The sequence below is a fragment of the Gossypium hirsutum genome, chromosome D10 (assembly GCF_007990345.1).
Source record: "Gossypium hirsutum isolate 1008001.06 chromosome D10, Gossypium_hirsutum_v2.1, whole genome shotgun sequence".
In the NCBI taxonomy this organism is placed as follows: domain Eukaryota; kingdom Viridiplantae; phylum Streptophyta; class Magnoliopsida; order Malvales; family Malvaceae; genus Gossypium; species Gossypium hirsutum.
The window spans coordinates 60,160,660-60,187,216 of NC_053446.1; the positions used below are offsets into that span (position 1 = coordinate 60,160,660).

Here is a 26,557-nt window from a genome sequence, read left to right on the forward strand (position 1 = left end):
GATCATTTTTATTTTAAGTCATTCAACTTAACATCTATTATCGTTTTAATCATAAATCTTTAATTTTATCGAATTATATCATTTAACTTTTATCAATTAACAGATTAAATATCACTTGCGCTACTTACATTAAAAAATTCACTCTTCTTTTAGGATTTTGAAATTCTTCTATTTTCTTTGGAGGTCCAACTTACATTTGTGGTTTTGGAACATATTCAAAGTGTTACATAAGCGCTGAATTAGAGTTTTCCATATTTTTGTGAAATCGTATGGAATATGCATTAATCAAAACACTATATACCCCCCATGCAAAAAAAAAAGGGTTCACTCCTAGAAAATGACCATTTTAAGTCCAAACTCTAGTTCAAGTACTTCACTGTTCCATATTATATGACAAGAAATATACATATATATATATCGAACCACATCAAGGAAAACGAAAAGCATGAAAACTTATAAAATGCAATGAACTTGAAATAGAAGTCATAATATTATCAGTTGATTTAGTTTGAGCAACATCTATGCATTACTATGCCCAATGAGGAAGCCCTACATAATATGGTAGCATTACTAACTTGAAAGGAATATTAACAAACATAAAGCTGTTCTAGTAAACACTAAACAGCAAATGTCTTCACTACTACCAGTCTGCCCGGAAACACTACCTTGTTCCATTCCGGCTCTCTACACTGTAGAAACTGCAGAACAGACCCAAAATAGAAGTATCTACAGCACTAAAAACCTTGTTCGGTAAGCGAAGGTTAAAATTACCATCCTCCCTTGCTACCACCACTCCCTTGTCCCCAAGTACTTGTTGATGATGCCTTACCCCATGGATCTTGGTTTCTGCTATTTTCACCTCCATCCTTTAACTTGTTCCAACCAGAAGATGGGGCTTCATCAGCAGTTTTTGACTGAGATTGATCTCCCGAGCCCGATCCTTGGTTACCCCACCCTCCAGCAGAAGTAGTTGAACTCTTTCCCCACCCATTTCCTTGATTGTTACTTTCAGTAACTTCCTTGCTGCCACTTGACTGGTTCCAGCTAGACCATTTGTAACCATCAGATGAATTCGAAGACTTCCGGTTGTTATCTTGACTCCCACCTCCTTCATTAGTTGAGCTAGAGCCTTTGTTCCACCCACCAGATTGACTCCAACTAGAGGATTGGCCTCCTTGATCAGCAGTGGATTGATTCCAAGTCTTGGCTCCACCTCCACTTGTTCCACCATTCCCCCCCTCTTTGTTCCAGCCACCAGACTGACTCCAACTAGAGGATTGGCCTCCTTGATCAGCACCAGATTGATTCCAATTCTTACCTCCACCTCCACTTGTTCCACCATTCCAGCCCTGGTTCCCCCCTCCTTGTTCCAGCCACCAGATTGACTCCAACTGGAGGATTGGCCTCCTCCTTGATCAGCACCTCCACTTGTTCCACCATTCCAGCCCTGGTTCCCACCCTCTTTGTTCCAGCCAAAAGACTTATCTTCACCAGAATCTCCACCATTGTTCCAACCCCCATTTTGATCCCTCCTACCACGTCCTCTACCTCCAAATCCTCCCCTATCACCACCTCTTCCACCTCTACCTCTGTAGCCACCTCTGTCACCTCCTCTACCTCCGAAGCCTCCACCATCACCGCCTCTACCTCCGTAGCCTCCACCATCACCACCTCTGCCACCAAAACCTCCTCTGTCAGATCTGCCCCGTCCTCTATCCGATCTACCTCTACCCCGAAAACCTCCTCTGTCTGTATCTCCTCTACCTCTAAAGCCCCTATCTGAGCCATCTCTACCACCAAAACCTCCCCTCCAACTTCCACCACCTCTATTACTAAAAGGCTCCTTTTGGTCTTCATTTCCACTTCCAGAACTCCAATCGCTTTTTGGCTTCCAACCAGATTCCTGGTTTGCATCCCCAGATCCTGAATTCCAGTTGCTTTTCTTACCCCAACCCGAATCCTCGCCTGCACTACTGGAACTAGGGTTCCAACCACCTTTTTTGCCCCAACCAGAGTCTTGGCCAGAATCATTTCCAGTACCGCAACTTTTCTTACCCCAGCTTGAATCCTGACTTGCATCTGTCGATCCTTTTTTGCCCCAACCAGAGTCTTGGCCAGCATCATTTCCAGTGCCCCAATTTTTCTTACCCCAGTTAGAATCCTGACTTGCATCCGCTGATCCCTTTTTCCCCCAACTAGAATCATTGGTTGCATCACCAGATCCAAAGTTAGAATCATTTTTCTTAGCCCAACCATCCTCGTTTGCACTACCAGAACCAGAGTTCCAACTGCCCCTTTTGCCCCAACCAGAGTCTTGGCCAGCATCATTGGAACCAGCACCCCAGCTGCTTTTCTTACCACATTCTGATTCCTGATTTGCATCTGCAGATCCTGAGCTCCAGTCACTTCTCTTCCCCCAACTAGAATCTTTGGTTGCATCACCAGATCCAAAGTCTGAATCATTTTTCTTAGCCCAACCAGAATCCTGTTTTGCATTACCAGAACCAGAGTTCCAACCAGAGTTTTGGCCCGCATTTTGGCTGGCTCCACCACCCCATGAAGAACCCCCATGTTGCTTGCCCCAACCATCAGACTGATTCTGAGATCCACCCTTAGTCCAACCTCCTGCTGCACATTCATTTGCATCTTTCTTGATGCCCCAGTTTGTGGTTTGATTCCCACTGAAGTCATTTCCACTGGCACTTCCCCAACCTCCCTTAGAATCTTCTGCAGCAAGTTTTGAACTACCCCAATTACCCTTGCTTCCACCAGTACCATCTTTATTGTTCAACTTCTCCACAGCTTTACCCCAAGAATTATCTTCAAAGCCACCAGCATCATTCTTTTTACCCCAACCTCCCTGTTGATTTGACCCTATAGCATTATTGTTCCAATCACTACTTGAGTTTTCGTTCTTTCCCCATGATCCTGGTTCAGCCACACCTTTACCTTTATCCCATGCACCAGATGATCCCTCAGTGACATTCTTTCCATTATCCCAACTTTCTGATTTTTTCCAACCATCATTACCAACATTAATTTTTGTATCTTTCTCCCATGCAGTGATATTTGAAGAATCAGCAAGATTTCCGGTTTCAAGCTTTGATTGACCCCAGCTGCCTCCAACATCTTTTGAAGCACCCGATGGATCTCCACTAGAGGTAGCTTTACCCCAAGCATCAGATGCACCACCACTGGAGTCAATCTTGGGAGCAGCTTTATTCCAACTGCCCCAACTAGCATTTTGATCACTGCCACCTGTAGCCCAGGCTGAATTCTGCTTTGTACTTGTGTTATTTTCCCAAGCAGTAGACGGACCATCTACATCATCAAAAACCAATGAACAGGCTTTAAGCACAAGTAAATACTGTATAACAGTTGATGCTTACTGAAACAAGATGTATCATTTGAACCTGTTTTTTTATCATTATCCCCAGAACAAACTGCTGCACCCCAAGATGAATTCAGGTTTGGAGTCACCTTGGTCTCCCAGGCAGAGTCTTCACCGTCTAGAGAAGAGAGTGAAAAGGAACACCTTTAAGCACACAGTAAATCCTTTTCCAGGCATTGCCCATTGACAATAATGGTGCAGTAATCTTACCTCTCTTCTGATCAGTTTCTGTCTGCTGCTGCAACCATAACAAAACTTATATAACTACTTCCATGAAAGACTACACATTTTCTAGAGGTGAATGGAAATCATGAATGTATTCAGCAGGTGTAATTGGGTGGGTGGCATTGTCCATCCACATATTTGTGCATGTGCATGTGTGTCTCTGCGTGTGTGTGTGAGAGAGAGAGGGAGAGAGAAGATGAAAGACAAACCGTAGTGCCAGGACCAGAGAAACTAGGCCATGAGCTCCTGTAAATAATTGTAGACCAGGTTCATAATGCAGAAAAAATAGCACAATCAAGACAGAATGAAAAGATATGGATGGAAGGAGGATAAGTAAATTGTCATGAGCAAAAAAGATCCTACAATTGAAAGCAGATTGCAGGTATTTTATCACAAGTTTTTTCCACCTCAAACATGAGTTCTACACTACATTTGCACTCACCAAGGTTGAATTACTTTTGTTTCACAACAAAAATTAAAATTAAAATGCCATAAAATGAGTGTAGTTATACAGGAAATAGAAGGAATATATTTGGCATTCTCTATTTCTACTTTTGCAGATATAACATGTACACTATACATTCAAAACCCTAATTATTATCCGATCAACAATTAGACATACATGCAAGCAAAGTATGTAGGTATCAAAGAATAACAGAACTATTCTACCATTATAACCATCTCTATATTTTACTACTAGGGACAGTTTATTTGTTTTTACCCCTCAGCATTCCATCCGCCACCCTCAGCCGATGTTCCCGCTCTATTCAACCAATCTTCCAAAAAGAGAAGTGAACATAAGATAAGGTATATCAGTTAATGTAAGGTCAAGGATAATATAGAAAAAGAAAGCATGGACATGAGGATAATAACAAACCTAATTGGAATTAATTTAATTGGACTCAACCAAACCATCAATGAATATCCATGCCTCATTTACAGAGAAAATATTTGATAAAAAAGGAAAACACAAGACTTTTGACACATCTAGGTAGAGAACCTCTCACCTCCAGACGAACCTTCCGATCCCAGAAGATCAAATGGTTTGAATGAACTTGATCCATAATGCTCACTTATAAAGGAAGAGTAATAGCACATAAAAAGGTATTAAGATGACAGTTGAAAACGATATACGAAGTAAATTAATCAAAGTTACAAAATCCAGGTACTTTGTATTTGCAGCAGAGCTCTTCCCTTGAACCTCAGCAAGATGCTCATTTTTAACTATAGAAACATAAAGAAACCATTAACATCATCTCAGATAATATAAACCTATAATTCACATCAAACAGATTATCTATTAATGTACCAACCTGTAAGAACCTTCTGCTTCGAATCCAGTTTAACAGTAACATCTGAATAATATACAGCTAAGACACGGCAAAGGTACCCTTTCAAAGGACCCACTCGAATTCTTAAGGTTTGACCAATGGAGAACATTCCATCTCTGTTCCCTCTGTTGACTGCATATGAAATAATTATTAGTGTCGAAGCCAAGATTTGAAAACATGATGACTACTGACAGACAAAACTAAAGAACAAGATTCTTAGGAACATACAATCACTCTTAGCTTCCTTATCTTGAGAATGCCAAGGCTTTTTAGGCGATATTGGGGACTTAGGAGATGATACAAAATCCCCAAAATCTGAAGTACCACCAGGATCACCACCCTGAACAAAAATAGAAAATTCATTCTAGATCATAAGAATCTTAAGATGGAGAGAGAGAGAATGTTCATTTCACTTACAACCTTATCACTGCATATATCTAAAAATTGCTTGATTTTCTCACACTTCAGTGATTTACAGCAGAAATAACCACCATTATCAGCCTCATTCTCATCATACAAAAATATGGTCCCTCTATAGATTTGTTTAACAATCCCTTGTTTACCCTGCAATGTGAAACAGGTGACATTAATATGCATATACTCTACTTAACAGAACTAAATATATACAATGAGAAACCGATTAGATTAGAGATTGCAGTCAAACCTCATATTGACCTTCCAAGACTTTAACAGTGTCACTAATGGATATCGTCTTCGAGTGATGATCTAATGCAGTAAACTTCGTATCCATAGGTCCATTCTTTAACTCCCGCTTTTCAACAGTCACTACAACAGGTCCTTCTGGAGCCTCTTTTAAAATCTAGCACATGCATAGCAGGTAAGAAGCCAGATTCATCAAAAGTAAATAATAAAATCAATTTACCTTGTAACGATCATCTTTCTCCATGCCAACAATAACCCCAAAATCTTTCCGGCTGCATTGGAAATGAAAATGAACATAAAATAGATTAACAAGTGGTTGGCACATGGTTACTACCATGACAGACTTCTGTTCAAGAATTACCTGAAACAGACAAGATTATACAGTTCGAAGCCATCATCCAAGCCAAACCCTAATGAGCCTTCTCCCTTCTCACCTCCTTTTTCATTCATAGTCGTCTTTTTCTTCTTTTTTTCACCATAAAGCTGTGAGAGCCACTCCAGATCATCAGATTCATTATTATCAGAATGACTAAACTTTAGGAGCTCCTCCTCTGTAGGCATAACACCCCAGCAGCTTAATGAATCTATGGATAATTTTTTATACAGATACCCATCCTTAAGCATCATGCCATCAAGTATTTGAAAACCAATGCCGGTGTCACGGTCTCGTCTAAACTGAATGAGAGGTCGAAACTCCCTGCACCAGGCTCAAACATCAATATTAGCATCCAAAAAGGTATGGAACTGATAAATAAACCATAATAAATGAGCAAAGATCAGGTGTATTACTCGAGCTCAATTGAGCTTATCAATTTTGGAGCTGGTATAACAGTTCTATTGATGGAAACTCCAGCACCCTGTAATACAAAATTGGTGGTTTGATGAAAACCTTGCGCTTATATATCTCTGTAGCAAATATAAAAACATCTGAATGCTCCAACTAACAATTATGCACAACTCAACAAATGAAACGATCTTATGCTTTCTAAATTTAAAGAAAAACCCGATTATAATTTTTAAAAAATCCTAAACCTTCAAACTAGAAGAACTAAACAGAGCACTGAGGTTAATACTGGCACAAAGACGCTTTAGCAAAGATGGAAACGAGCAAAAAAGAGACACAAAAGTAGGGCTGAGGCAAGAAAAAAAAACCCCGATTCAAGCCGCAATGCTAGGTTTGGTTTCAGTTTTAATTTTATCAAGTTCAATTCAGATCTGGTTCAGTTTGTACTTGCATATATTCAGTTCAATTTGATTTTCAGTTCACAAGTTAAAAAATCTCAAATCTCAAATCCAAACCAAACCGATTCTATTTTTATTTCATTTATAATTTTTTTATTTTATATTTTAAAAAATCTTTTATATTTAAAAACTAGCGAAAATAACTTAAAATACAAAAAATTAAAAACCACTGAGCCGAACCAAACCAATCTGAATCAATGGAATTCGGTTGACTCGGTTAGCTTTTATATTCGGTTTGGCTTTGGTTCAGTTTTCTAAAACCTAGATATTGCATAATAACAGCAATTTCCCAAAACCAAACCTGAATGCTTTTCAGGTCAATCATACGACAGGGAAATCTCTTTGTTTGTTATAAACATGATTCATCGCAAGGAATTAAGGATATAAGAGAATGAAAAGAAATTGGAATATCCTGTTAAATCTACACAAACAACTAGGTTAGCTGACTCTCTCCAATAGCTCTCTTTGGTTCTTCCAGAAAAAACATTTAAGAAAGATTACTAAGTAAGCAGTTATAAGATATCAATGTAACAGAAAACAGTAGAAAAAACAAGCTTATATTGGCAGTTAGTATTATTACAAATTTAGCAGCCATTGCTTGCAGATCAATTCTTGGAATGAGCTTCACAGTTGCTCGTTTCTTGTCATTGTTTACAAACACAACCTACAGAAAGAAGTTTGACACAAAATAATTAAAAAACTTAAAACAGGAAAACAGACTTGATTTAAACATAGAAAACAAATCTACCTGGGCAAGGTCCCCCTTATACTTCCCATTCTTTATCCGAGCCCACATGCCTTTAGAGACTTCACTACGTTTAGTTCTGACATTGAGTAAATGGTAAACTTCATTGCTTGGAACTGGCGCCACTCTTGAAGAGTAAATGTAAGTCAGACCTTTACATGCCTAAAATAGAACAAAAGGTATGTTAGTACACAGGCATAGAAAAAATGAAGCCATATCATTTTCTGGTGTCCTAAAACAAGATTGACCTCGTTAATATCACATTGTTTGTCAGCTTCAATGTAGAAAAACCCCTTGATGTGATCAACAGAGAATGCTGATATTATCTGTAATTTTGTTCCTAGTGATTTCATGTCAATAAACTTCTGCATGAGACAGAAAGCTGAATGCCTTTCACGTCCAACCTACAAATAACAATTTTTAGGTGAAACCAATAAAAGAGGAATAATAGGCATCAACAAAGACTGCATTCAAATTCCGGCAGGATATGTTAATTCAACAACACATCAATCATACCACACATTTAACTTTCCATATAATAGGATCCTTGGAAGGAGGCATGGTAGAGTTTTTGTCAATTGATCCCTTAGCTTCATAAGAATCTTCATCAAATGTCGTAAACCTAGCACCATCCCTGTACCTCTCCTCCATCATTTTATCAAACTCCTCCTCGATCACCTCTTCCTTGGGAACAAATGGAAGGTTATGGGTTTTCCAAGGATTATTATTTGCATTAAGATCTGGTTCTTCTTCCATAAAATCTGATGTCCAAAATCAGAAAACATGGGGTTATGAAGGTAAAAGGCAACAACATGTCGGGTTGATTATGCAGTAATAACCCAAGAAAGCATTAAGCACAAGGAAACAGAATTATATTATTTAACCAAAATAAAATTAGAGATAAAAGATTTGAAGTACTTCAAGAACTCAACAGTTATTTATAAACTGAGATGAGATCTATTTGTTTCATTGTATATAGCACTTTCTGGTCCTTGATATCAATGACTAGAAAATTTAAGCTTTCTTGTGGTGAGAATCATGTCGATCTTGGAAGGTCCAAAAAGGTAAGGAATGTTCAGAAAGACATCTCAGAAGAACAAGGAAGACTTCCATTACACACATCACACAATCCAAACAAAACATGAAGCAAAAGGAAGTCATGGCCAACCTCAAAACAGCAAAAGACAAAAGTTCTTCAAGGGCCCTCATGCATGGTGTAACAATGTAAATACGCCTCAAACCTCTTGATATATCAAATCAATTCCGAACATGATGCCCAAAATATCCCTCCTTTACCAAACAAGCTATGAAAAATCATCCCAAGGCTTTAAAGATTAGTTGTTTGAAAAATGCTCAACCCAAGAACCGGAAGCATTCACCCAAAGAAGCTTCAGAAAATTAACAAATGCATAAGAAAAATCAAAGCACAGGCAAACTCAACCTCAACCTCAAGAGTCCTAAACACAGCAAAAAAGAAAAACTTCTCCAAGAAAGACCCTCTTGCACCAAGCAATAAAGTCCAATCTAACACCCCTTGAAACCCTTAGAAATAAAAACTTCCTAAGAAGTTGCATTCACATTCACCAATACTACACTAATAAGCTTTTTAAACTCAACCTGACAATCATCTCCATGTTCAGTTAACAAAGTTCTATAAACATATGAGAAATAGAACTTCAAAACTACTTAATATGTACCAGTTTCACAACCAAACACCCTAAAATGATTATTCATGCAGAAGCAAAAAAATTCCCTCAGAATAACTCAAGAATGATTATTCATGCAAAATGTCCCACTTTCACACCCAAACAGCCTAAAATGATAATTCATGCAGCAGCCAATAAAAATTAAGATAAAAAAAATCACTCACAAATACTCAATAATGGCAACAAAATCTCATCAAGATTTCCATTTCTAAAAAAAATCTCTTCCAGAATATTTAACATATTAAAAAGTTGAAACTTCGCTTAAATTTAAAAAAAATGAAAACCCTAAAAACCCTGAAAAGCAGAATGCAGAACAAAATCAAAGAAAAAACCCTAAAAACTCGCAGATATAAGCAACCGTAAAATGCAAGACTCCAAAAGGAAGCAAATTGAAAAAGCAAAAGCCAACAAAAACGAAAAAAAAAGAACAAACGAAAAACGATCAGATCAGCCATACAATCATCAAAATCGCTGTCATCGCTGGCTTCATTGTCATCAACATCAGCAGCGTCTTCAAAGAACTGAAGAACTCCCCGATTCTTACGCTTCCGACGGTTCTCCTCCGCTCCACCACCGCTTCTTCCGGCGCTGACCTTCCGTTTCCCATAAACCACCTCCTTCTCCTTTCCCTTCCCCTTCGACGACATATCCTTTCAGTCCAGTTGCAAAACTTTTACTTTTTTTTCCTTATATTTTTCTACATAAATAAAAAATTTTCAGAGAACATCAGTTTAGCATTTTCTCTAAGGGTTTTTTTCTTTTTTTTCTTTGAAATAGAGTGTGATGAAAGTGTGAGTGATGGAATTTTATGGTAGTGTACTCCAAAGCTGATATATATATGGCATTTTACGATTGCATCCTTCGCGTTCTGCCCTTGTTAAATCATGTAAAAGGACAAAACAGTCTATTTGTTTCCTACTTCTTTATTTTTAGACAGGGTAAAATACAATTTCGTCGTTAATTTATTGATTTTATTCTATTTTAGTCACCCAATAATTAATTATTAATTTAATAATAAATTTAATTTTTTAATATTTATATATTTTATCAATTTAATTTTAAATATAATAAATTTAATTTTTAATATTTAGATAAATTTTAAATTCTAAAAAACTATTATTAAAAATACATAAAATTTTAAAAGATATATAAATACATAAAAATAAAAAATTTATTTTTAAGTTCTTTTGTTTTGCTACGTAAACAATTTTCGTCCTTAAATTTTAAAAAGAGTTGCGGGTAGAGTTGTTCAGAGGTCGAATTATTTATTTAAACTAAAAAATCTGTTTAATATATGAAAAGATTTCAATAAGTAGACAAAATTTGAAAAATAAATTTAAACAAAAATATAAACCCACAGACAATTCTTGAACAAAAATTTTAAAGCAGGAACCTGACCCTACCTGGCTCAGGTGCATATAAAATATATATTATAAATATTATATTTATAAATTTTTAATATATAAAAACCAACCCAACACAAATATTTTAAACTATTAATTGAAGCTTGGAAACAGGTCGTTAGAACTTTGGTTACCTTCCTGCTTTCCCTTTTCTTTTTCTTTCTAAATTCGTTGAGGGGACCATAGCCGGGATTTGGGCAAGTTTTATAAGGGTGAATTTAGATGGACGGTGCGTTTACCTGCGGTTAGTGTAAAAACAATAGTGGTGGTGAGATTAAATACTGTAACGATACTGTAGCGTGAGACAAAAAGTAAGCTAAATGCACCGCACCGCACCACACCCAATCGCCCATCCAAACCCACCTTAAGTGTAGAAGTTGTTCCTATCGAGTTAAATTGAAACATTTCGTATATCAACCTTCTCGACCATGGATTATTTTATCAAGTTATTAGCTTTGGCTAAAAACAACTTAAAAAGTTGATTTAGTTTTAACTCGGTTAGCATCGACATTATTGTTAGTGTAAGAAAACGTAGGTTCGAATACGCCGAAATTTATTATTCTCCTATTTAAAAGTTGGAGAAGAATTATGAGTAGTTCACATAAAAAAATCAAAAACAAATCATGATTCCTTATATAATTGTTAAGTTTTGAAGTGAACCCAACTCAAGTGTTTTACTCACTTTGTTTATTTTTTATGAGTGCAAAACCAAAAAAAAACAGTAATTTATTGTTGGTTAAATATGAATTATCCATATTTAAATGGGGTCGAGCTTGGATAAAATGCAAGACTTAAAAAAAATTATTATTTAGAACCAAACAAATTTATAAAAATAAAAAATATTTTGTAAATATTAAGGGCTAAATTTATTTAATTTTTTTTATCTTTAATTAAAATGACAAATTTTGTAGACATTAATAACTAAATTTGATGAATTTTTTATATTTAGGATCAGTTTTATAGAATGTGTAAATATTAAAGGGCCTGATTTGTTATTAGACCAATAAAAAAGCTCATGTCAACTTCCTATCACTCATCTAATGGCAGCTAATAGGGAAATTGACTAAAATATTTAACTTCGAAGAATTTAATGATTAAATTAAAAAATTAATAATTGAGTGACTAAAATAGAGCAAAGTCAATAATTTAGTGACCTTTTTATACTTTACCCTTGTAGACTTTAAAATGAAAATTTTAGCTTTTTTTACCTCTTTTCCAAATTTGATTTATTTAAACTACACCCAAAGTCACTTTAAAATATGGTTTGTCATATTTTGGTTACTCAAATTATTTTTCTTAATTTAGTAACTCTTGTTAAAATAATTATTCAAACTAGTCACCCACGCTAAAATAATTTGTTTTCCACTAACGAATTGCTAATATGGCACATTAGACCATTAAGTGACGACACATGACACTTTTGGTCTCTTAGACCACAAAATTCTACATCTCTTTTCTCTCTTTTCACATGTGGACAACCATGGGTGTTGCTATGCCGGTGCTATTATAATTTTAATGATTTAGTCAACTTTTGCGTCTAAAAAAAAAGCAATTTGACTACTTATTAAAACTTGAGGACCAAGGTGATAAAAGGAATTGAAGTTAAAGTGATAAAAAAAACATTAAGGATTAAATTTGTCGTTATACCAATCATTAATCCACATATATAATTCCAAGACTGCTATCAACTAGATTTTTTCTATACACATATAATTATTTAAGGTTAAATTATGTTCTTAGTCCATGTGCTTAGTAAAAGTTATGGATTTAATCTCTATACTTTAATTTGGTCATTTTTAGTCCCTATACTTTTTAAATTTTAATATTTTAGTCCTCGCCAAATGATAACTGTTAAATTCATTCAGTTAATTTCTGTTATTTTCAAAATGTGATGCGGTAAACATATTATCTATGTAAGCTTATTATTTTCACATATTACTCGCTAAAAATTTCAGTTAATGGATTATCAATTGTCATTTGCATCAAGATTGAAATTTTAAAGCTCGAAAAGTATATAGACTTAAAATGATCTAATTGGAGAATATTGACTAAACCTACAACTATAAGCAATGTACAAGACTAGTAATTGAATTATCCAAAAGCATTTGACTGTTATTGTTTGGGTTAATACTGAAATTTGAAAAATTGAAAAGTGCAATATTAAAATTGACTATTTCGAAAAGAATAAGGACTAAATTGATCAAATTAAAGTATATGGACTAAATTCACAACTTTTTCAAAATACAAAGACTAATAGTAGAATTTAACCATTATTTTGAAGTAATTGTTCTCAATCATAATAAAAAAATATTTTTGGCATAAAGATAAATTTAGCCCCTAATGTTTACTATCTTTTTTTACCCTTATTTTTTTGGGTCATTTGGCCTCGACCTTTTAAAAAGTAGTCAAATTACTTGCTTATTGGTGGAATATTGATTGAATTGTTAAAATTTTAATGGCATTGGCGTGATAACTCACATAGCATTTTGTTTATATTTCACAACTAACATGAATAAAATTTCTAAAAGTTTTTATGAGCTTTTTTTTTTGAAGAATTATATGTAGATTGTCATGCTAGTGGCTACATTAATGTCGTTAAAATTTTAACAATATAGCCAATTTTTCCATAAAAAATAGGCAAATTGACTAAATTTTATACGTTAAGAGCTAAAATGACCAAAAGAGAATAAACCAAAATGACAAAATAAATAAATGTTATGGACTAAATTTCTTTTTATGTCAATATTTATTTTTGTTAAAGACTAGAATTTTAAGTAAAAAATACAAGTTTTCGTAAACATAAAACACTGTTTAATACGGGTATACAAATCCAAATGTAAATGGGAATACAAAATTCATATATAAACATCAAATTATTTTACTTTAAATTTTAATTATTCAGACATAAAATTTTAATTATTACGTTAATTATTTTTATTATTGAACAGTGCAAATAGTTAATTAATCAAATTAATAGATTAAATTGAAATTTTTCAAGGTTTGAATAAACTTTAGCTTGATTTCCAGTCATTCCAATCTTGATTTGGATTACCTGCTAAGTGATATGGTTATAGGTGATGGTGCTTGGAATCTTGATCTCTTTCGGCTTTGGCTACTAGAGGAGGTGATCAAGAGGATTGAAGAGATTCTTTCACCCCACTCGGCAGCGGAGGTTGATAGGATTATTTGGGGTGGTACTTCAACAGGCTCCTTTTTTTTCAAAAGTGCCTAAGAGAAACTTCGGGAAAGTTCTTGGAATCCGAAGGAAGTGGTGTAGCAGATTCTATGGAAATTTCAAGTACCTCAACGGGTTAGATTCTTTATTTGGCTTGCTTTCAAGTAGTGGCTGCTTACTGATATGGAAAGAGTTCGTCAAGGTCTTGGGCATAGTACGACTTGTGGGGTTTGTGGATATATCTTCGAGGATGTGTTGCATGCCATTAAGGATTGTCCTATAGTGAGAAATATTTGGAATCATTTAGTCCCTGTTGAAGGTCATGATAGGGTTTATTCTAGGAATTTGCAAGAATGACTTATCTCAAACTTGCAGAACAGTCATGACAATTGCTTGGGTGATGTTGATTGGCAATGTCTTTTTGGGATTATCACTTGGCACATTTGGAAGAATCAAAATCTCTCCATTTTTCAAGGTGCATCCTAGAGTAGCAATGATATTATCAAGGTTTCCTATAGTTGGGCTAAACAATATGCCTTGTCAAGTAGGGTCCTGTGATAAAGTCCTGAGAACCGATTCCTTGTTCATATGTGGCCGGTAATTGAGTTTGTTTGAATATTGATGGATCAATCAAGTATGAAGCTGACTTTGCTACAGTAGAGGGAATTGTGCGAGACCGAAATGGGGAGTGGATTCTTAGGTTTAATAGGTAGTTGGGGAGTTGTTCAGTTCTTGATGCTAATTTGTGGGGCATCTTGGATGGGTTGGTTCTTTTAATTGATCAGGGCTATGATAATATGTTAATCCAGATTGATAGCCTTGAGGCGGTTAAGGCCATTTAGGAGAGCCATTCAAATGGTTCCAACTCTACTTTGGTTAGGAGAATTCATCCATTATTGTCGTGGATCGGTCATTGGAGTGTGTGGCACATATCTAGATAGGTTAACCAGGATGCTGATAGCCTGGTCAAATTAGTTTATGACAGAAATCATGGGTTGTGATTGTTCGAGGCATTCTGTTGGGGGAAATGGTTTAGTTTATATAGTTAATTTACTTAAAAAAATGTAAAATTTGTGAAAGTTTAGCATTCAGCATTCTTAGCTATTATTATATTAAATAGTTCGGTGGATGATTTTGATTATGAGAAAAAAAGAAAGAAAAGAAATCCAACAATAATATACTTATGTTCATTTTCAAGAAGTAAAATAATAATATAACAATAATAACCTACTCCTCTAAAGAAACATTAAGAAAAATGTGTCTTTATTTTATTAAGAAATAAATTAAAAAATACATCTAGAAACCTAAATTTAATTAACTTAATAAACAAATGAATGAATGAATCTTGTTCCTAAAATTGAAATGACATCTTAAGAATTAAGATCATGTTGATGCATTGGTATTCCACCAACATGCAGGTGCTTTGTTTGACTGAAAATGATTTTTTTTAAAAAAATATTTTTTTAAAAAATTAAAATTTTTTGGTGTTTGAATGATTCTATATAAAATATTTTATATTGTTTGGTAGATTTCTTAAAAATATTTTATAAAAACAATTTTTAATGAAACAAACATACAATAATTGAAAACTAAAAAGCTTCCGCTTTAAAAAGATGCCTATGAAAGTTTCTACCATTATAACTTATCACCAAATTGTTCTTAATGTGGAAACATAAATAACATATAGCATAAAAGATCTACCTTGATTTATTCGAGAGACAAAAAGTATTACAAGAAAATGCAACATCCTTAAAAACAAATTGAACATAAAAAAGTGTAAAAATCAAATAAAATAATTTTTAGGTATATTAGATAGCAGAGAAAAACAAATAAAATAAAAATATTTAAGGCGATCATTTAACAAGAAACAGGAACATATCAAAGATATGGCATAGAAGATGGAAACCCATCAAAACTAAAACAAAGGAAACGAATATAGTAAATTAAGCAAGAAATGAGATGAAAATAGAAATTTCAAAAAGGAAATTGGAATAGAAGAAAAATCCAAAAACCCAGAAACAAATATAAAATTGGAAATTGGAAGACAATTTAAGATGTTTTGAGAGTAAGGCCTTAGAGGAGTGAAGGTTGAAAAATGTCTTACGGAATTAGAAAGCGTAAGACATTTTCCTAAAAAAACAATCTCATTTTATCGTGTGTTGAAAAATGACTACCTTCAGTAACTCATTTTCCACCAAACAAATATGAGAAAACAATGAATATATTTTCAGTACAACCTTTTACATGAAATAAACGGAATCTTAATGGGGGTCGAACCATCCACAAGCTTCGACTTCAATCTTGGTATTTTCAATGATTCCAAAAGTTTCAAGGAGTTCCATTTAACAACACGACGCTGTTTAAGATGTTTCCATATTTTTGAGTCAAATGATGTACTCTTTCCATTATTTAAGTCCTTTAAATTAAAATTTTGAACTTACACTGTACAAATTTAGATAATACAAAACATCAATTTCAAAAGAAAGTATTTTTGGACAAGTTGATGCACACCAAAGAATAAAGAAATGAAAATTTTAATAAATAAAAAATAATTAAATTAAAAGTAATTGAGTCAATCAAAATTATAAAAATTATCTTCTTCTTGACACAATATATTAATCAACATATTAATTAAATGGATATCAAGTCGAAGGTTATAAACAAGGTGTGCAACTCCATCAATAACATTTTTTTATGAAACATCCAAAAAGATATCAAATCACTTCTTATCATAAAAATCTCCTAGGCCTAAAATCTTAGGTTGAATTTTAGGATTTGGATACATCTCTTTTGCAAGATTTTAATTGTTCCTGTATCTTTCACAATTTTAGCACTTACTCTAGATCCACACAATTCATTTTCTAATATATATATATATTAGATGAAATGTTAATCTTATATAAATTAATTTGAAAACATTAAATAATAATTTTAATTAAATGCTTAATTATACGAGTCAATTTTATATCCTTTAGAAATTGTATATCTCATAAGATCTTAAACACTAATCACCAACTCAAAAAATCTTTTCAATTTTAAACTCTTTCTTTCCAATAATAGCATTTAAACCAAATGTTACTTTTGCAGTGCAATAATAATCATGACAAAAAAAATAACATTAATACTCATACCAATTATTATTTCAAAATTGAAATTAAAAATTTTAGATATTCAAATTCAAAGGAGTCATAATTTTATACTGAGTTGAATTGAAGAACTTGTTGAGTTCATCCCATCTCTACATCACAAGACATACATTAGAGAAACCAAATAAGAAATCTTTGCCATGGTTTTGGAATGGTTGGCAATTCTTAAAATTATTTTGAACATTTGGTGTTGCATCAAACCTCCTACTCTAATTCTCAAAGGATTAAATGTTAAATCCATAATTATTTCTCCACTGTTAGCATACTTACTAGAAGATGCTTATATCAATAAAACAAAATTAATGCATTCATTAGAATAACTTCAACATTCACCTTTCACGCCATTTTCAAGAATCTTATTATCCAAATTCGAAAATAAAAAAAATATGTATTAATAAATGTTGGATTTTAAAGCAAATAAACACTATAATTTTTAAAAAATAAAATCAACTATCAAATTTAAAAATTCAACTTATCCTCATGAACATTGATGACAATCACACTTGATTGGAGGCCACCAATCAAATGTAACACAAATAAAATCATCATACGTTTAAGCAATGGAAGTTGCTCCTTCAATTTTTTGGGCTTTTGAGCGGAAAAGACATGACAAAAGCACTATCAAAAGTATCATATGCCTTTGAAATTCAAATCGCAAATGAATCAATCATTAAGTATTTGTAAATTAATAATTCAAAGTTGCATTAGATTTATCTTTAAACCAAGATTAACCTCAAACAATTAAAATATTCATTTATCTTATAAAATTAAAAAAAAATGTAAATTATAATATCTCAAGAGTCAAGACTGAGATAAAAGTACTTTTCATTCATGAATTCCATTTTATGATTTATTTTCATGAAAATAACAGATGATAATTTGTAGTTTAATACTAAATAATGGAAAGTTTAAACCCACAACCACATGGTTAAAAGCCATGCGTTCTACCAGCTAAGCTAAGATGGCTTGGTTGTCCCAAAATGAGAATGATATTTATTAATACAATATAAAATTAGCACAGTTTTATTTTCAATCGATGTCCTTTTCGACTAAAAACACTTGGACCTTAAAAACAAGGCCCCTATAATTTTTGTTACACCCGAATAAACCCTAAACTCTTCACGTATACCTAAATAAACTCTCAACATAAACTAACCCTTCATTATATTTAGATAGCTCTTTTAATCATAAGCTAACATTTCATTTGAAATTAAGGCTAAATCATATATGGTAAGTTGGATGCGATGATGGAAAGATTTATGAAATTTACTAAGACAATTGGTTTTTTCTACAAATATACTTAGTGACTTTGTAGTGGTGATTTTATTGAAATAATGCGGTGTTTGGAAAATCGAGTATTCATTTGAAAATTGAAAGGAAATTGGAAAATTTCTAAGTAACACTCAAAAACTATGATTTAAGGTTTACAAAGAGTTAGTTTATTGAAATAAATCTGAGTTATTAGACTTTGCAATGTTATGTATAAGATTATTTCGAAAATACTTGCGAACATATTCAAAACTGTGGTAGATTGTTGCATTGAAAAATTCCATAGTGCATTTGTATTGGGAAGGTTCGTATCCAACAATGTGTTAGTTGCGTACGAGATACTTCATTTGAGAGTTCAGACTTCAAATTTCATTCTAAATGGATTTCTACGATTATGAATTGTATAACTACAATTTCTTGACCAAGTAAGCATGTATCCTAGTATATTCATATACTAATTCGTAACTATTTGATTTATTTGTATAAATACATGAAATAATTTGCGAAGTCGTTTACGTATACGAAATTAATACAATACACATGTAGATGGCAACATGAAGTGATATTGAAGAGGATTATCAAAAACTTCTAAATGACAAGCCACATATAGAAACCTATCCAGAAGGTAAGGGTAAATATTGCTAAAATATAATTCCAAAGCATAATCATTGAAAATTCACTCTCACCACTTCCTAACATCTGGCTTATGGTACCTGCCATTAACATAGTTTATTGCTTGTCAAGCGTGATTGTAAGTGTAATAAAAATAAGTATATATTTTTATCGATACTTTTATTTTTCCGAGTTTGAGCATCATTGGATAACAAAAGCTTTAAAGGGTCGGTTGGTACTCAAAGAAGACAATGACGAGCTTAGGGAAATGAAAGTACATTATCGATCGAGTTGAAGTGAATGTACCTATGTTCATTGCAGGTGGAATGGCATATTGAATTAACAAAGTGAAGAGATAAAAGGAGTTTTCATCCACCAGACTCAAATGCTTTGCAGCTTTAATAACACCAATGCCAGATACAGGCAAGAAAATGTTCCTTATGATAAGGATTCCTATAATAACAGATGGCCGTACACCTGATCCACTTAACCCTGAAAGATTGAAAATAATGAATCTAGGCTCATTAGAGTGACTCCTTAATAAATTGAAATAAGTCAATCTTTCAATTATACAAGTCGATCATGTCAAATTGAGTTGGAGTCAATTAGAGTTTAAAATTTCAAATCTACTTTAGGTTCTAATCACTTTAGTTTAAGGTTTGAGTGTTCCAAGTTTGAGACGCTTTGAGTTGTTGCCTTTTTATGCTCAGTCGGGTTAGATTAAAGTTGTGTTCGTTGAATCAAGCTTGTGTTTAGGTTGATTGGGTTAGATTTTTGTGTTTATCAAAATTGACAAGTCTAATTATAAACTATAGGGTAGACTATATCATTACTCACTGAACTATGGGTAAGTTTTCATTTCGGTCACTTAGCTAAAAATGTTACAATTTGGTCACTGAACTATTCAAAAGTTTTCATTTAAGTCACCAGGTTGTTAAAATCAATGCTATATGGCTTTCTCTGTTCACACTGCTTGCACCTCTTTTTTCCTTTCTCTTCTACAATTCAATTTTTTTCATGAAACAACTTGGACGTCACGAATTTGTGAACCAAAATTTAAGTAACTTTTTTCTCCGATCTCCAATATTGACCGTAGAATCAACTTGAATCTAAGGCATGTCCTTCTAATCATCGATGGGTACTAATCCATTGTACCGGTTATTGAATTGTTACTTGGAGCTCGTTGGTGGAACTTTTTTTCTTAAAAAAACTTAACAACCCATTGACTTAAATAAAAACTTTTAAATAGTTTAGTGACTTAAATGAAAATTTTCAAATAGTTTAGTGACCAAAATGTAACGTTTTTAGTTAAGTGAATAAAACAACCCATAATTTAATGACTAATGGTCTAGTTGACCCTAAACTATAACCAAAGATTATTCTACATAGCACAAGAGAATGAGAGGGGAAAACTAACTTCTCTGGAAAGTACCTTTAAGAAGATTTGCTCCTACTATCAGAGTAACGGATGGGATACCAGCATTTCTACACAAGTGTATACAAACGTACATACATAAAATTAATCTAAATTGTCGACATATATACACCAATATAAAATTAAAACACACACAAACACACTTGAATATTAAGATGTATATACCCTATTAATTCAGCAGCACTGTAGATAACATGAAGTGGAGCACTATCACCAATGAATGTCTTTCGGATTGGAGTTGCTATTCCGATAAGGAACCCAACAATCTATGTAGAAAAGAAAGTTAGTGATATCCGTCAAGAATATTTTTTTTCAATTGATCACAATAACATCTATTATATTCTAATACGAAAATGTGGGAACACCATGACCATACAGCTGCAATTGTAGCTGGTGCAAAAATCTTTCTTAAGCTCTCACTTCTCATAATCTTCATAAACAATTGCTTGAACTTTACAGTAGTTGAAACCTTGCAAGAGGTATAACCAACAAAAAAAAGTTATTTTAATAAGCCAAACATTTAAAAGAGATGTCAATTTATTGGATTATATATAGATCGCATTGATTGGACCGATCACTTGCTTATCCTTTTTTTAAATATAAAAGAAAGAGGAAAAAAACCTTTTGGTTTCCGTCATTTTGAATTTGAGGCAAGCCAACAGGATCATGTAAGACATCCCTAGTGCAACCATTTGCAGCGACGATTATGGAGTTATTTGAGTTGGATTCTTTAACTTCATTGTTTGCATACATTCGTAGAAGAAAATAGAGAACAGACCATATATAGATTATTTGAATCTGCATTTGTTAACAAAATAAAAAAAATCATTATATTCACAATAATATATAAGACTGATTAGCAAAACTAAATGGGTTTCAGTAATGAGAACATGAGGTTACACAATCAGAATGTAAGATATAAATATATATATATATATATATATGTTGAAGGTGAGTATCTACTTTGTACCTAAACTCCGTGAACCTTTTGGACTCTCTTCGGAGTAGGGAGACAAAAAACTGAAGCTAAAATCGAGCATAAACACCTCAAGAATAATACCTCCACTATTGAAGGAGTGAGACATTCCAAAGCATATACTCGCCCTCAACAATATATAAATTGAAAATTTGAGATATTTTTATTAATATTATTGATTTTTTTTAAATTAGGTGATCATGGGCCGGGCCCAGAAAAAAAATTAGGCTCATTTTCTAGGCTCAGACCCGGCCTGGCCCAAAATATGGGCCTAAAAATTTATCCAAGCCCGATCCTAAAGAAAATTGCTAAGCCCGAGTCCAGCGCAGCCCGGCCCATATTTGATTAAAAATAAAATATATATTTAATATATAATTCAGATTAAAAGTCTAATATATATATTTAATAAAAAGTATATTTGATTAAAAATAAATAAATATATTTAATATATAATTCGGGCCGGGTTGGGCTCGGGTCAAAAAAGTCCTACCTGAGGCCTGGCCTGTTTTCTAAACGGGCCTATTTTTTTGCCCAAACCCATATTTCGGGCCTATATTTTTACTTGAACCCTCTCATTTTTTGGGAGGCCGTCAGGCCGGGCCGAGTAGCCCAACCCATGATCACTTCTATATTTGAGTGACCAAAATGAAAATGCCCAAAAATTTAGATGACTAATTAGGTAGTTTACCCAAAAAAACAAAATATTTTTCATTAAAAATAGCCTCATCATTCACAAAAAATTCAGCTGGATAATGAAGGAGAAAGCATAATAGATGATATACCGCTAGAGAAAGTGAAGCATAAGCCTTTCCATTAGCAGAACAAGTGGATGCTACTTCTCCAAATGGATTATTCTTCTCTTTACACAGTGCTGGAAGTATGATGAGAAGCATGTTTCCCAAATTTGCTGCCCACACAAATTTATTGGAATGAATTAAAGAAAAAAAAACTAAAAATCTAAAAAATTTAAAAAATATTGGGTTATTAAATATTGACCTGCAGAAGTGCAAGAAATGACAAGTCCCCATAGGTGTCGAGGAGGTTTTGTAACTATTACTAGAATCCATCCAAGAATTGAACCGATTACACATGTGATTAACACATTTACTGGTAAGAACCACCTAATGATCACATGGAAACCAGTGAAAATGGACAAATTAAAAACCCTTTTAAAATTATTGTAAGAATGAAGTGAAACAAAAGCATAAACACAGCTTACAAGTCAGCTAAACCTTCAAGAGTCATTGTATCAGCAAGACTGCAACCAATGAGTGCAGGATAGAACACATAAAACACCATCTACATGCATATACATGCATACATATTGTACGTATAAAGTTAGAATGTGTGGGACATGGATTTCTTCAAACAAAAAAACATGGTTTCGAAGCTCACCTTATTCAAATGGCGCCTTGCATCACACCCTAAAAGATCAAAACGTTGAGTTGCGAGGATTAAGCCAGCAATTAAAACCAGAAGTACCTTTAGAACTGGCATCAATGATATAATGAACAAACGGAATATATCCATTATTAGACAACTCTAGACTCGGTTTTTGATAAAGCCTCATGAACAATAAGAAACACTGGGAGCTACCTGCAGATCTCATAGTTCTATATATAAGTACATTTATTTTAATTTTATTGGGTTTCAGTGGTTTTAATGCTGTTTTAATTGCACCTTGAATGTTCCATTTTATTATTATTATTATTATTTTTACAGTTGCAATCGTTTCATGAGTATTTGGTATAGGACACAACTTGGGTTATGGTATGAAACAATTTTGATTAAACCAAAAGTCAATATTCTATTTCTTTCCCCATTTTTTCCCTTTTAAAAGAAAAAAAAATTGCATTAAAAAACATTTTATATCCTAGCTTTTTCCATGCTATAGAACTTAGTGACCATTTTATGAATAATATTAATTCTTAAGTTTAGGGTTAGGTTTGCATATTTTACATTCTTTTAAGATCTAAAACTTTTGAGCCATATCATTTCTTAACATATTATTTCTCTAATTAGTATTTTATCTTTAATCAAATATCTTGAAATGATCACTTATATCGAGTTATTTTGTGAAAAAATAATTATATACTTTTAGATTTAAATGAGTTGTAATTAATTTTACCATGTTATTAGGTAATTTATTTATTTATTTTTTGGAAAAAATAACTAGAATTTACATTAACTTAAGGCATTAGATATCCCCCTAGATGGATCCTCAAGAACTACCAAGCCCTCTTTTCTATCAAAGGCCATCTTAGCTATACAATCAACATCTTTATTATTCTCTCTAGAATTACCAACCTTCTTCAATATTTGATGTATTCGCCTAATCAGTGCCGAATTCGAAGATGACATGGAACAGTCGTGAATAGCCTTTGTTGCTTCCATACTATTAGTTTGAATCAAAATATTCTCAAAGTTCCTACTCAGCATAATATTCAAATTAAAATTCTGTAACACCCCAAACCCAGTCTAGATGTTATGGCCGTATCTGGCAATGTCACACGATAGTGTTTTTGAAACGTCGTTGTTACGATGAAAATATTCCATGTTATTATCCTTAGTAAACCTTTCTTAGAACTTAGGAAGTCATCTTTATTCATTTAAAACATTTGTTTTGAAACATCCCTTGTTGCGGAAGCTTTAATAAAATAGTCTAAGTGATAATGCGTTTAGAAAATACTTTAACTTTTTGAAAACCGAATTTCCTATGACCAGTAGGTATAAATCTATTTAGTAAAATAAATAAATAAAAACCCAAAATTTAAAACCAAAGTTCCAGAGGGTCCTTAAATTACAACCCAAATAATCAATAATAATCAAATCATAAATCATAATTGAAAACCCTAAAATCCAAAAATTACTGTGGTCACCACTGAGTCCTCTGTCACACCGATCCGTCTAAGTCTGGGGATTACCTGTGCACATTAAACAAAAAGGGTGAGTTTACGTAAACTCAGTGTGTAATCCCATAGAAATAAACAAACAATCAGTATTCACAGTGCACAGTTGAACAGTCTTGAGCCTATGCCCTTTTCAGTATCAGTAACAGTTTGGACCTTAGCCTATCTCAGTACAGTGTCAAAAATGCAGTAGGGCCTTAGCCCATCACAATATCAGTAGCAGTAATAGTTATGCAATAGCAAAATCCTACCCAACCAGCCTCTACACACCATCTCCGTCCAACCCTACACTCCATGTGGGGATATAATTAACCCACCTATCCCTACACTCCAAGTAGTACCAAATGCGGCACAAAACAGTAGTTTGCAGCTAAGCTGCTAGTAAATTAGGCTTAAAGCCTTTCAGTACACTTCCTCCAAATAACAACCCCCAACCTGATGCAATGTAACATACCATGGGTGATATGCTATTATGCAATTTCAGCACATATATTCAGTTCATATATTAGAATGCTCAGTACAAATATCATTCAGTCAATTTCACACATTTAGGGGTCTAAGTAGCATTTACCGACCTTACAGTAGGTTCATAGTCGACTTGAGCGACCCGTACAACCTTAGAAACATTTTGGTAAAAATGACCCCATATGCCCGAGTGGGTCACCGTGTGTGCCCGTGTGGCCCACTCCGCCCAAATTGGCATTGGCCATGTGATCCATTTTTAACGTAACCCATGCTAGCTAAATATTCATATATGTTCCCACTATTTACTAATATGATCATTTAGAGCTGTCTACTTGAGTTATTGTCACTAAATTATTTATAATTTGAGCTACAGAATTCCAAATTAAGATCCGTTTGATGTTTTCGAAACTAGACTTAAATACCTTTCTACTATAAAATTTTAGAAATTATAGCTTATCAAATAAGTACAGTAAAATCTTCAAAGTTATCCTATTCTACTGTTTGACAGCTTCAACCTTTCCTTACTAAAAATTATTTGTCTCTTAGTACGAAATTTGGATGATGTTTCCGTTTGTTTCTCTAAAAAGTAGACTCATTAAGGATTTAAACATATATATTTAAGCCCCTAATTATTTTTTTACAAATTTTAATAATTTTTCAAAGTCAGAACAGGGGAACCCGAAACCATTTTGATATTGTCTCACAAAATTCATTATATCTCATAACTTACAATTTCATTGCTTACACCATTTCTTCCATGAAAAATTAGACTCAATAAACTTTAGTTTTATATTTTATTCAACCTCTAACTTAGTTTCCACTATTTTTGATGATTTTTCAAAGTTAGACTATTGCTGCTGTCTAAAACTATTTTAGTGCAGAATGTTGATTTCCAAGTTTATAACACCCTTATTTCCTTTCTCTACAAATTTTCATATCATTTTCTCTTATTTCTCTTATTTCTCGATAGCAAGCAATTTCAACTTTTCACCGAATCCTAATTTCTGCATTTCGGGTACACACCTGGTATCGATTCACTGTGCAAGGTAACCCGAGCCTTCAGAAACCTATATTTAACCAATATATCCCTTAATTAATCACTTGATTCGTCAGTAAACCAAATATCCCCAACATAAAACTCGAGAAACTAAACCAACGACGATTCGAAAACTTACCGCAATGAATCTGACAACCAGTCGTCTCCACACACTGGAATATCCGTTTAAAACCTTTGAACAACACCTAAATGAGAGTAAAACGAACCCGTTGTTAACTGCCTAATCGAAATATGATAACTAAGGGGGAAAATTCCACTTACTGAAACAGATGAAGTCAAAAGTTGCACCCAAAGAGATGACTCGCAAAAAAAAAATACAGAAATGAAAAGAGAGGGGAAAAAGAAGAAACAAGCTTCGACCAAAGGGGAACAAAAACCAAAAATGAACAAGAAGGGAGAAGACATGATAGAGAAATAAAAGTCTAACGTCAAAAAAATTGTTGGGAAAATAAAAAAAGAAAATAGGGAACTGATAAGAAGAAAATCTTACTTTAATAAGTTCTACCCAATTATCTCCTAAAAACACTCCCTATTAACCCACTAAAACACAACTACTCAGCAGTCCAGTTTAATTTGAACTCCACCATGCCACACGCCTTAAACAAAAATTAATTCCCCTGCTTGCGCAGGGACTTAAACACAAGACCTTCTACGCACTACCACTCCACTTAACCACCAGACCAGTAAGGCTCTTCTATTAAATTTTTACCAACTATCAAATAAAAGCCTACTGAACAAGAGTAAGGCCTAATTCATTCAAAATACCAAAATTTTCCCAATCGAAGACTTGAGCTTGGGACCTCCCAA

General features: G+C 33.4%; 2 protein-coding genes across 5 annotated transcripts; both read right to left on the reverse strand.

Annotated features, from left to right (window-relative positions):
* Window positions 1-466: 466 nt before the first annotated feature.
* LOC107915791 (protein RNA-directed DNA methylation 3) lies at window positions 467-10,110 on the reverse strand. Of its 4 annotated transcripts, none has more exons than XM_041103490.1 (20): window positions 9,761-10,110; window positions 8,114-8,358; window positions 7,846-8,001; window positions 7,601-7,759; window positions 7,433-7,516; window positions 6,400-6,467; window positions 5,972-6,307; window positions 5,831-5,882; window positions 5,612-5,767; window positions 5,365-5,511; window positions 5,176-5,287; window positions 4,930-5,079; window positions 4,786-4,840; window positions 4,624-4,688; window positions 4,338-4,392; window positions 3,826-3,862; window positions 3,602-3,626; window positions 3,414-3,509; window positions 1,459-3,321; window positions 467-1,360 (listed from the first exon to the last, which is right to left on the reverse strand). In XM_041103490.1, the coding sequence occupies exons 1-20, from the start codon at window positions 9,948-9,950 to the stop codon at window positions 768-770; spliced, it is 4,644 nt and encodes a 1,547-aa protein (XP_040959424.1). In that variant the 5' UTR covers window positions 9,951-10,110; the 3' UTR covers window positions 467-767. The 4 variants fall into 4 exon arrangements, with proteins under 4 accessions (XP_040959424.1, XP_040959425.1, XP_040959423.1 ...); XM_041103491.1 differs by having other exon boundaries at window positions 5,368-5,511; window positions 9,761-10,109; XM_041103489.1 differs by having other exon boundaries at window positions 3,602-3,629; window positions 5,368-5,511; window positions 9,761-10,109.
* An 8,636-nt stretch (window positions 10,111-18,746) lies between these two features.
* LOC107915895 (protein PIN-LIKES 3) lies at window positions 18,747-22,923 on the reverse strand. Its single transcript, XM_016845085.2, has 10 exons — window positions 22,715-22,923; window positions 22,539-22,618; window positions 22,316-22,440; window positions 22,102-22,226; window positions 20,965-21,141; window positions 20,720-20,812; window positions 20,509-20,609; window positions 20,341-20,393; window positions 19,215-19,400; window positions 18,747-19,009 (listed from the first exon to the last, which is right to left on the reverse strand). Exons 1-10 carry the CDS (start codon window positions 22,847-22,849, stop codon window positions 18,885-18,887), a joined length of 1,200 nt encoding a protein of 399 aa, XP_016700574.1. The 5' UTR covers window positions 22,850-22,923; the 3' UTR covers window positions 18,747-18,884.
* Between the last annotated feature and the right edge of the window lie 3,634 nt (window positions 22,924-26,557).